At 39.0% G+C, this 12,493-nt stretch overlaps 1 protein-coding gene across 3 annotated transcripts in view; it reads left to right on the top strand.

The window, feature by feature from the left end:
• Positions 1-12,493, top strand: part of grin2db (glutamate receptor, ionotropic, N-methyl D-aspartate 2D, b) — a 79,885-nt gene that overhangs the window by 47,495 nt on the left and 19,897 nt on the right. For all 3 annotated transcript variants that reach the window (XM_086077877.1, XM_086077875.1, XM_086077876.1), the window contains 6 exons: positions 1,680-1,885; positions 2,703-2,871; positions 5,521-5,674; positions 5,955-6,080; positions 9,498-9,727; positions 10,065-10,225. In XM_086077877.1, coding sequence (XP_085934003.1) covers positions 1,680-1,885; positions 2,703-2,871; positions 5,521-5,674; positions 5,955-6,080; positions 9,498-9,727; positions 10,065-10,225 — 1,046 coding nt within the window. The remainder of the gene's footprint in view (positions 1-1,679; positions 1,886-2,702; positions 2,872-5,520; positions 5,675-5,954; positions 6,081-9,497; positions 9,728-10,064; positions 10,226-12,493) is intronic.

A 12,493-nucleotide genomic window follows, 5' to 3' on the forward strand; every position in this document is an offset into this window, starting at 1 on the left:
TTCATTTTTTTATTCAGACTGTCACAAAGATGGTCATTAATCTCAGTGGTCATTTTGTGGCCATGTAGCTGCTCTGTACGAGTTCATTTTAGCAGCATAAGGAGGATGAAATGAAGCAATCTCATACAATGATTGGTGTTCTGCCTTTGAGTGCAAACTGTTGAGTCACTTTCTATTGCTATTGTTGTTCCTCTTTTCACTGAAAAACGACTCTCCAAGTGAAGAAAACATTTCTTAAAAGCAAATTACGGACTATAGGTTAACGATAGCGATAGACGGATATGTTTAGTCAAGGAGGCCAATCTTGACTTTGTTGTAATGTCTTATTAACTCTTACAGCATGTTTATTAAGCACATTTTCCAGAGTTTTCAAAATGTAGATGTTTTTGTTTTTTTTATATCTAAGACAATAGACTTCATTTTAAATTTCCATAAAAAATGTTCAGGGAGCTCCCAAGGTTATCAGTCCATTTTAAAAAGTTAAATGGAAACTTAAACAAGTTTAATACCCTTTATAGTTTTCTTCAGCAAATATTTTTTTTCAAAATCTACCCGTGGATCAGGGTGTACAGATGGTCGTTCAGTAACCAGAAGGTCGGCTGTTCGATCCCCTCCTCACACACATTGCCTCCAGTGCTACTCACACTGGTGTATGGAAAGGTGCGAATGTTTGGTGGTGGTCGGGGGGGCCGGAGGCGCACACTGGCAGCCACGCTTCCGTCAGCCTGCCCCAGGGCAGCTGTGGCTACTTAAGTAGCTTAGCGCCACCACAGTGTGAATGTGTGAATGCATGAATAATGTATCCATTGTGAAGTGTTTTTGAGTTTCAAGAAAGAAAAGCGCTATATAAATCTGATGCATTATTATTATTATTATTATTAAATACCTGAAATCTTAAACTTTAACATTTCTTTGTTTTAATGTCGAACAAAAGCAAAAGGTTCAGAAGGTTCCCAGGGTCAGCGGCATGTCTTATAAAGTTAACTGAAAATGTCAATAAATAGTTCCCTGAGATTAAAATGGGTTTAGATTTAACTTTTATCGGCCGTCAGATTTTTTTAAAAGGCCGATACCGATATTCACCAAAGTGCCCAATATCGGCACGGTCTATCCCGTTAAAAATGCAGTAGGTTACATGCAAACATGGTGCTCATTAATGGAAAGTTGTTTTTTAAATCCAAGTTAAAAACAGTGTTGTTGTTTTTTTTTAACATCCCTTTGATTAAATTCTTTACAATTTTTAGAAATCAGTTTCACTATTCTATGGTGTTTTAGCTACTTTTTATTTCTTTCGTTTTCTTTAGAATGTATTTGAATATTGTTTGTAAATGTGTTTGAATCTTGTCAATGTAGGGTATGTTCTTTTAGTAATTTTAATAAGTTACTTTTGTTCTTTTTGCTTTGCCTTTTGAATGTCATTAATTCTCATTTGTGCATTGTAGCATTACTTTGCTTAATTCATATAACAGAATGACAATAAAAAGTGTTTAGAGCAGCATTTTACACCCAGCCAAATATCTTCTCTAATTGGGATCAATAACCCGAGTAGCTTTCTCATGTTTCTTCTAATTTGCATGTCAACTATATGAATAAATCCATTGTCTTTTTAAGAAATACCAAATATGATGCAAACAGGTGCAATTGTGCCTCTGTTTCATTCTGCTTATCTGTCTTCCCAGGTAGGCTGGTGGGAGAATGGCGTACTGAGACTGCGATATCCGGCCTGGTCCCGCTACGGGCCTTTCCTGAAACCTCCAGACGATGCTCAGCACCTGCGTGTTGTCACGCTGGAGGAACGACCATTCGTCATCGTGGAGCTGGCAGACGCCGCGTCTGGAACTTGCATCCGAGACTCTGTGCCCTGCAGACGGCCCCTCAATGCCAGGTTTGGTGCCTTTTGTTTCAACAAACAAAGCAAGTGAACAGCTTTGTTTTAAAGTTCTGACAAAAGGTTTTTTCTTTTCTATAGTAAATAGTTTCCAAAAATTTCTAAACTGAAATGTTAAACTTTCATTATTTTCGATTTAATTTGAACAAAAGCAAAAAGCAGCTTCTCTTATAAAGTTAAGTACAATTTTAAATAATTACATACATACATTTGTGCTTGCAAATTTTGGGTTCTCATCAGAGTTCCTCAAAGGTTTCTAAAGAAAATTTCTTTGTGACAAGAAAACCTGTTTGACGAATAAAAACTGTCTGTGAGCATCTTTGCAACCTTTTGCAACATTTTATGAACCCTGAAGAAAACACTAAGTTCGCAAACATGAGCCTTTATCGGCCATCAGATTTGTAAAAATGGCCGATGCCAATATTCGTCAAAATGTCTATCTCTATCAAATAGTCTGCTGCGAAGGGATTGCGTTAGTCTGCCGAGGGGAGGTTTTGCTATCGCCTTTCTGTTATGAAAGGAGGTTTCTGAGCCATCAAGATGTCCTCCAACATCAGTCACCTCCCCAAATCGTGGTCTCTTTACTGCTTGACTGTAATCAATATCAGGTTTCTCTCCGGGGGGGGGATGAGAAGAATGACTCAGAGGTTTTGGGAATTGCACGTGGCCACGACGACGCTCTATAGTTCATCAGCTCCCGAAGGCGCGACAGCACCTACACCAACCTGGTCGATCAAACCTGTCAGCTCGGGCTCACTTCGATATGACCTGCTTTCCTTTCCTTTCCTTTCCTTCTCATCTTTCCTGTTTCCAGTGCCAACCACGAGGGAGTGGTTCCCATGAAGCAATGCTGCAAGGGCTTCTGCATCGACATCCTCAAGAGATTGGCCAAGATAGTCGGCTTTACCTACGACCTTTACCTAGTGACCAACGGCAAGCACGGGAAGAAAATCGACGGCATTTGGAACGGCATGATTGGAGAGGCGAGTGCTATGCTGTTGTTTGCTTATTTGTGCCTGCTGGCTTGTTTACTTGGGCTGAATTTTCTGTCAATAAGCCGTATGGCAACATTCGTCAGCCCCCTGGGTGACCATTAAACACAAGAATACACTGACAGAGATAGCAAGCGAATGGGAAAAGCAGACAGTTACACTAATTAAATGGACAAGCATGATGGTAAACACACGCTCCTGCAAACGCATCCCAGCGCGTTTATCTAACGAAACACTCGCGTCAACATTGTCGGAGACCTTCTGGCGAGTTTGATTTGCCCTTGATATTTCCTTTGCATGTAGTGGTACATTCAGTTTTAGGTGCGAGTGTGAGTGTGTGTATGGTTGTCTGCCTCGATTACTACTGTCTGGTGACCACTCCAGGGTGTAGTCCATACATACACTGAGAGATGAAACAGCTGATTTGAGGTTTGTTATATGAACGCAGAGTAGTAGCCACTACACTAAAAAGACCACATCAATGGAGCCCCGATTCGTCGAGTCACCATGGCAACGGGGAAGCGCGGAGTGCGGCGCCGCCCTCTGCTTCCGCGTTTCGTTTAGCTTTTTTACCCCTTTCAATTGAAAATCTTAATGCGATCATATGACGAAAGTCTATAGAAAAAAAAAATGCAACACCGCAGCGGCTCCCCGTACAGGAAGGTGGCGTGGGAGAACGTTGCTGCACGGGTCAATGCGTACATTTGAATATAGTCCTTGATATAATATTACAGGGGAAACTTGTTGAATATTAGCTCATTAAATCATTTCATTTAGGTGCAATCCTGTGGGGGAGAAGAGACTTAAGATGAAATATGAAAAACATAAAATGACGTGTATGAGAAAAAAGTGCAACACAATATATGCTGTGATGTGAGCGCATGACTGATTAAGGACTGATTAAGTTGTGTATGATGTAGATGATGGACTCTGATGTGAAACGGTACCGTTCAAAAAGATAACTGTCTGGAAATGCCAGCATATCTTTTGCGCGGTCTGATAACAATCTCGCAACGAATATTTTATTCCGTGCGCAATAAAGCGGCACCTTCATCAAGGGTCATTGTCAAAAGGAAATGCCATGTTTGTGACAAAAGTGGACTTTACGCTCTAGACTATAGGCATAATTACGCAAAAACTCGCCGCAGCAGAATTTATGAATGAGGAAATGTCGCAGGCCACATCATAATTATATTTTCCCTCGGAGGGCCTTTATGACTGTCAATCCATGAATACAACAAATTGATGGATTACTAATTCTAAAATCAGAAGCATGTAAAAAATTATTTGTTCAACTGTTACTCAATTTACTTTAAAAGGAAGATTGTAATAGAAAGTCAACAAACGTTATATATCTTCGTGGGCCACATAAAATTACACAGCGGGCCGAATCTGGCCCCCGGGTCTGAGTTTGACACTTGGTTACGTCGCATGGGAAATGGATGGATGGATTGATGCTAATTTCATGGGTAGTTTCATGCTAGTTTCAAGACTAGTGGAAAAAAAAAAACAACAGAACCTTTTGCTGAGATTCAGAAGCAACACACAATTAGCAACGTTTACTTGATCATACATTCCAAAAAAAAAAAAAAAAAATTCAAATTGATAACATATAGTTTTATAGTTAATGCACTCTGATTATGAGTAACAGAGTGAGTCATGCTAGCTTGGCTGTGTAGCAGCTGCGGCTAATGTTGGCTTTTTTTTTTTTACAGCGCTAATGCTTGCTTAGTATTGCTAGCGCTGCTATTTTGTTGAAGCTGAGCAGTATTTTCTGTGACTATTTATCACAACTACGCTTTTCGATTATCGCATGCCATTATGAATGGCCATATTTGAGAGTCGGGCTAGTGCACATCAATGAGGGCACTGCTTTTGGTAAAAGACTTGAGGTGGGTGGTGATTAGCCAAGTGAGGCTACATTGAAATTTTGCTAGCTATTTTAAAACTGCAAACTTGCCTTTTTATGAAGTTTTATATGTTTCATTGACTTTCTCTATATTTCTCCCTCGCTGACCTCTAGTTGTCACAGATTTAAGAACGTTCGCACTGTGCTCTTCTTCCCCACTATCATTTATGACTTGAACCCCGGCCATAGCTGTCTATCAAATCTATTTTCACACACAAAGGGCCGAGCAAATGTTGTCTCAGACTGGCGTGCGCCTTTTGATCAGATGTTCCAAAGCCTGCCATTCTTTGATCAGGTAATCCAGACTTGGCAAAGTTGAGGGGAGGGCGCTTTGCGTTCCGCCTCGCTTCATTTTTCTGCTGATTTGCTCTGAAGAGTGGATGTGCCATGTATAATGTAGATTAACATTTCACTTGTACAATCAGCTGACTTTTCAGGATTTGCTCTGAAGAGTGGATGTGCCATGTATAATGTAGATTAACATTTCACTTGTACAATCAGCTGATTTTTCAGGGTTGTTGTTTTTTTTTCTGGTGCTAAATAGTGGCAGTGAGGTGAGAGACTCTGGCTCATTTTGTATGCTAACGAGATGCATGTTCTGTATTTGTACCATATTGTGCACTGAATATATGCACATTTTACAGGTCTACAAATGGTCAGTGTAGAATCATAATTACCGGGGCTGAGATAATTGGATTCTCTCTCGTGTCGTTGCTTCCCTTCCCTTTTAGGTGGTATACAAGCGGGCAGACATGGCCATCGGCTCTCTGACTATCAATGAGGAGAGGTCTGAAGTTGTGGATTTCTCAGTCCCTTTTGTGGAAACGGGGATCAGTGTCATGGTCTCCCGTAGCAACGGAACTGTATCACCATCTGCTTTCCTAGGTAAGAAGCTTATTTTATGTGATGTATAGAAACAAATGGGACGTGACTTAGTGAATAGAATGTGACTGCTCTTCTTTCGTTGCTAACTCAAAGTTCCACTCTGTCGGCAAATTCAGAGTTCCAATGGGAGTGTAAAAAAAGATTTGTAGTAGTATCTATTGTCTTCTGTAGAATGTTTTTGTTCCCTCAGTGTTTCACAACATGAACTGCTAATATCACAAGGATGATTATATCATATAATACAAGTCTGTTTACGGGAGTCTTCTGTTTGCCCCCAAAGAGCCCTACAGCCCAGCAGTGTGGGTGATGATGTTCGTCATGTGCCTGACCGTAGTGGCTGTGACTGTCTTCATCTTCGAGTTCTTCAGTCCTGTGGGCTACAACCGCAGTCTGCAAACTGGAAAGAGTGAGTGATGAGTCCGCTCAGTCTGTTTTTCTCCACCTGATAGATGAGCGTGAATGCAGTCCATCACTGTCGTCCAACAGATCAAATGGACAAATAGTGAAGCACGCAACTGGCATGGGGTATTTGCTAGTGTAATAGCGTTTACAAAATAATATACCCATGCTGACATCAGGAATATCTGATCAATAATTGAACACATTTTTAAATGGAAATAAAAACAAACAAAATATATGTACCATAGCTCAATAAAAGTAAAAGATAAAATAAAAAAATAAAAAAATTAATTTAAAAATAAATGTTGAAATAAATACAAAAATAAATATATATACAACTTATACTTGCGACTTGAGTTGCTGGACAAGTCGAGGTGACAGTGGACAAGATAGTCGTCCATTGCTGAAGTTCTCCATGCAAGCCCTCAATGCAAGCCGGCGAGACTTCCTTGTTCGCCGAGCCGCTCACTCGTCCAATGAAAGGCAGTTTGCAACGGCGGATCCAACCCAAGACATGCTTAGGACCGCCCCCTCATTTAAATAACATTTCGTCTTGGCAGAGCATCTGCAGCATGAAATAAATAAATGTGAGAGCAGAGTGTTTTTATTTATTTATTGAATTTTTTAAAATATTTATTTATGGATATTGTTGTTTTTATCTCCATTTATTTTATTTATTTTTTAGATTTAATTTTAGAATTATATTTTTTAAATCCGTTTTTATTTTCGCTTTTAATCATTTATTTAGTCATTTATTTATTTTTAATTTTGGCAGTTTTGGTCTTCCATACTGCACAAGCTAACCAAGACAAAATAAGTAACTGACTCACTTGGTCGTTGACATGGTCATTGTCAACGACCAAGTGAGTCAGTCCTGCAGGTGAACGCGCCCTCTACGTAATATATCACTTGCAGTCATTGTTGTAGATACAAATAGATTCGTTATCAGTCTTCGTTATTTTTTGGTTCAAGATGGTCTGGCGCCAAACCTCTCTCTGTCTTCCTGTTTAGGCAGCGTTGACACGTTTGGTCCGGGTTGATTTAGCATCACGCTGGCATTTTTATAGTTGCACCAGAAGCTGCCCAGTAAAAATGGATATGGACAGCAACCAGATTTGAAGGCTGTTTATATATCATTGTTTCATGAATCATGAAAAGTTGAAGTGATGAAGCCATCGATTTGTTTGCATGATTGTTTTAATCAGATTCATGGCTTATTGATTTATGTTTATGTCACATTTGTGAGGTTATTGTGAACCCTTCAAAAACTGCAAGTCTAAACCTAAAACTTTTAAGTAGATAAAAAAACAACCGTCTTTCATTTTCATGAATTAATGGTTCATTGGCTTTCATTTTTATGAGACCAAAACATTTATTTATTATAAATCTGATATAATTTTTTAGTAATACTGATTCATTTATGCTTGTGTTATTAAAAAAATAAAAATACCCAGGAAGAGGTTCTTGAAAAAAATAATGCCGTATTCAATTGCAATCGTACCATCGGGGAAAAAACAAAATCAAAATTAGATTATTTTTCAAAATCTTTCAGTCCTACTTAATTTCCATATTTCAAATGCTTTAATTGGAATGTGATTATTCAGTGCTCTGTTAGTTTAATGTGTGATAGTGAGTCACGATAGCTTCGAGGTTCTTTTACGCCTGCAAATTGGGATCCGCACGCCTGTAACTTCAGATAACTTTCTCTCTTTGCCAAAAAGTCACCAATAGTGAATGAATACAACTGTTATGTTTTTGCACCGCAGCAGCTCAGGTGGAGGCATTGAGAAGACAACTTTTATAGAAGATACAGAAAAAGGCATTCGCTTATTTAAAAATGTATTTCCCTCAGTGGGTCCGTGTGCCATTGTCGTTGATTTTTTTTCCCCCCCTCTCACTTTCTGAGTGAGCTGTCGCCAAGAGTTATGGTTAAGAGGCAGCGTCGTGCTTCCTTGATGCTAGCGCACAGAGGGTGGTCGGCATCCTGGTGCACAGGAAATATGAGAAGTGTCATTTTGGAGCATCAGTACCGTCTCAAGGTGATTGTTGGAAAGCGTAGTAGTTGACTTTAACGTAATATGCTGCCCCCTATTGAGTGGGAGTGCGAAACATAAATCAAATGATTGTTCAAATCAAGTACAAGTGTTGCCTTTTGACTGTCGCTGAAGAGGGAGTTGTTGAACTGCATCCGAGTATGTCTAACATTGAAGAGGCCATCTTTTATTCAGCAGCGTAGTTTGTACTCCTGTGATGTTTAATGTCTCTGATGCATCGGCCGGTTTCCTACTGCATGATTGCTTCACTTTGCATAGATTTAACTGAGTCGTCCTCGACATCCTTACTGTCGTAACAGCTGGAGTGGTGATTTGTACCATGAGGTTACGTTATGGTCCTCTGAATGCATGGTCAGCAACTTGCTGTCAGTATGCTGGCTAGATATTTTTATATATCATTTTTACATGTCATTCACTGAGGTTTCATTTGAACGCTTCTGTGTAGTGCTGTCACTATTGAATATTTTTAGAATTGATTAATCGATTATTCAATTGATTAATCAAATAATCGGATTCATTTTAATTTGGTGTTAAAGTGTATAACAAAAGCATTTTTTCCTGATTACTGTTTATTACCCAGTGATTGGTGTTTATTTCTTATAGTGATTTAAAAAAAAAAAAGGGGGGTGGTGATGCCCAACTATGTCATTGTTTTCCAAAGTAAAAAAAAAAGAAAAAAGATAATGAGTCTTCTCTCATGAAGGACTACAGAAAACAATTAATGTTGATATGCTGAAATCAGAGGATTTGGACAATTTCAAATTAACTAATTTGCTCCCAAAAACATATAAATATGTTCTATTTTAAATATTACCATGGTCCCAAAGACGTATTTATACTTTTTTTTAATGCTAGAGCATACAGAAAGCTTTGAAATGCAGCCTCTGAACAGAAGCTTGAAGCAATGGTGGTTATTACACAAATGGCCAGCAGGTGGCAGCAAAGTATAAGAGATCAACCAGGGCCATGTTGCAAAAGGCACTTTTCCCCACTGTTTTAAACAGGTGATGAAACTTAGTTATGTTCTAATGCTAATTGCTGCAAACGAAAACAGATAGATAGATATTTTTTCTTTTCTGATGAAAGAAGATACTCTAATCTTTCTTTTGGTAGGTTCCATATTTTATAGCAATCGAACACAGTATTCTGTGGGCCGTGTAGAATCAGTCAAAATCCAGTAAAACAGCCAGGAGCGAAGGGGGTTGAAAATGGCTGGGAGTGAATGCGTTAAAATAGTTGTTGATTAATTTGATAATCAATTACTTGTCGGTTAATCAATTAATTTTGACAGCTCTACTTCTGTGCAGCCTCATGTTTGTGCACACTAATTTTACAACCATTTTATTTTCCCCTCTCATCTCCCCGGACAGAGGCTGGAGGCTCGACTTTCACCATAGGAAAGTCTGTGTGGCTTTTATGGGCCATTGTCTTCAATAACTCCGTGCCGGTGGAGAACCCCAGAGGAACAACGAGCAAGATCATGGTGCTGATCTGGGCCTTCTTCGCCGTCATTTTCCTGGCCTCGTACACTGCTAACCTGGCGGCCTTCATGATCCAGGAGGAGTACATTGACACGGTGTCAGGGCTCTCAGACAAGAAGGTATTTCATTGCTTGAATGCTAATGAGCTGTACTGGGAAAAAAAAGGCAAATTGAAGTCGTAAGGGAGTCAAATCCCATGAATTTAAACATTAAATTGATTGCAGTGGAGGGCTTGAAGAAAAGGATAAAATCTAATTTACCATAACGCTATTACCACAGTCCTTGAATACTTAAAAGGCAGTTCTAAATACTAAAAGTCCACAGCTTGACCTTTCCCCCCAAAAAAAATTTGACTGTGCTCAAAGTGTAACAATTTAGTCTGTAAAGGGGACAGAAATAGGTCAAACAGATTGGTGCACGGCCTGAGGCGTCTCATGCCCCTTCCATCGCCTTTAGTTTCAGCATCCCGAGGAACAGTACCCACCGCTGAAGTTTGGCACGGTGCCCAACGGTAGCACGGAAAAAAACATCCGCTCCAACTACCCAGACATGCACCAGTACATGGGCAAATACAACCAGAGAGGAGTGGAGGACGCCATTCTCAACCTCAAGACTGGGTTTGTTTACCCTAACTTGGTCCTCCTGTTCATTCAGTGTTTTTCTGTCACCATTTGCATTCACCCCGTCCTTCTCACTTCTTTTATTTGGAAGCTGTATGCAACAAAGTAAACACACACACAAACATACAAAATGAATACAGTTAAAGGAAACATGAACTATATTAACCAAAATAACTACAAGTTACAAGAACTGTTTTTAAACTGTCAATTGTCTTTGTGTCAAGAATAACTGATGGAATGAAGAAATCCGATCTTTGACAGGTCAAGAAATGGCAGTAACCTGAATAATTCTGACGCGAAATCGGAAACCACAAATCTAGTTCTATTTTATTTGGCAATAATCATTATCTGTTATTAAAAGAAATTAAATTAGAAATATCGTTTTATTACTGTAATCAACTTCATCTCCACCTCTTTGGATTGGTTGTCAATTAGGCATGGGCCTAGATTAGATTCTGACATCATAATAACAAACTCAATACTAAAACTACAGCTCTTGAAATTGAAATATTCTTCCCCTATTGGACACAATCTATTTTATTTTTAAACAAAATATAGAATATTTGGAATATTAAGACATGTGTAACATGTTAAGTTTACGTAAATAATTAATTAAATAAATAAATAAATAAATGTTTCTGTTTCTATACTTCTTAATAAGTTGCAGTATCCCATGGTTGGGGAGCTATTTTTAGAACAGACCCTTGGGCAACTCATGTTTTCCTTGGGCTAACTAGTACACACTGGCACCATGTTTTTGTTGTTGTTTTTTTAGGATAATGCACATCAAGGCACTCGTCTTTAGCTTTAAAAAAGGGGGGGGGGGTTAACGGGAGGCAATTAACTTCAAAGAGGCGACTCATGTATTCAACTGTACAAGAAGCCAAGCATATTGTGCCCTGCATATTGTCCCCTCAAAAGAGAAAATAGCCCGTTACTGGTGACAGCCACTATTAGTGGTTATTGAAACCTTGACTTTTTAAAACCACGCTAAGCCGTCAAACTGGAAAATCAACCCATGCATATTCTCAGTCTTCGGCATCTCGGTCCGTGTGGACACCTCAAGCAAGAATGTTTTTAAGACTTGTTTCCAATTATTTTTGCAAGGTGGGTTTCTTCTTGACAAGAATCTTATTTTCACATTAGAGCTGTAGCCACATCGTTAACAAACTCCCTCCATAAATTTTTTAGCCTTATAATCACATTTTTCCTCCACAAAGATTGTTTATTGCTCTTTATTTGTTACTTTGGGGACACATTGAAACAGTTCTGGCTAGTAATTGTGTTCCTCGCACATATTAAGCTGGGAATATATTTCAGTTGCTGTGGCGACCAACTTGAAGCGATGGACTCACTTCCCCTGATGAATGAATGAATCTGTTCTTATTGGAGACACAAAATCGCCTCTATTTGAACCTAAAAGTGTTTATAGGTCTAAAACGTGTTTGTTTTGACTGGATGGATTTATATATCAGCAATACCACAGTATGAGAATAAAATAGGACTTTTATTCGATGAGAGTTGGTCCAACTCTAATAACATGATGATGGCTTCTTTACATCAAAAGCACAAACAAGAATCCTTGTTATTATTGCTGCCAAGTTGAGTTTCTTTGATTAGCAGTAGATTTATGTCAGCAGATTTTAGTGTACAGTATTACGGGCCAGTAAAGAATCTAAGCACACAGAAATGAGCAGCAAAGACACCATGGGGATGCTCATCTCTCTATTATTCCACCATATAAAAACACACAAACACGTTCAAACAGAAATAAAACCAAAGCAGATACTTAACTCGCTTGCTAAGATTTAGGGAAAAAAAAGAAGAAGTCACCACGTACATGACTGAATAATTAAGAAAGGTCCCTGATTAAAATAATTCGAAACTCACAAGGAACAAACGGCTGGCCAAGAATGACAGAAAAGCAATCCAGCATTGAAAAGAACGAGCACACAGCACGAGGCCATGAAATAAAAATGACCCAAAAAGCATCCATTTTAATTGTGACAGCAGCAGATCATGTATTTTACACCATACTTGTCCTCATTCTTATTTCCCTCACACCTGCCGTGTTGCAGCTGTGTTATGGTAAAAGCCTGCATCGACATTCTCTTCAACTCTGACTCACATTTTAATCTTTTGTCACGCTTTTCCTTCTCATATGTGCAAATTCTGTCACCTTCGCTATATCGCTCCCAACACCTTCAAGAATGTGGGTTTTATTTTTATAGACAGTGCATCAGTACAGTGGTGCAAAAGCCGGCA

This window comes from Leptonotus elevatus, chromosome 6, assembly GCF_054856555.1.
Source record: "Leptonotus elevatus isolate MCC_2025b chromosome 6, RoL_Lele_1.0, whole genome shotgun sequence".
Classification (NCBI taxonomy): Eukaryota; Metazoa; Chordata; class Actinopteri; order Syngnathiformes; family Syngnathidae; genus Leptonotus; species Leptonotus elevatus.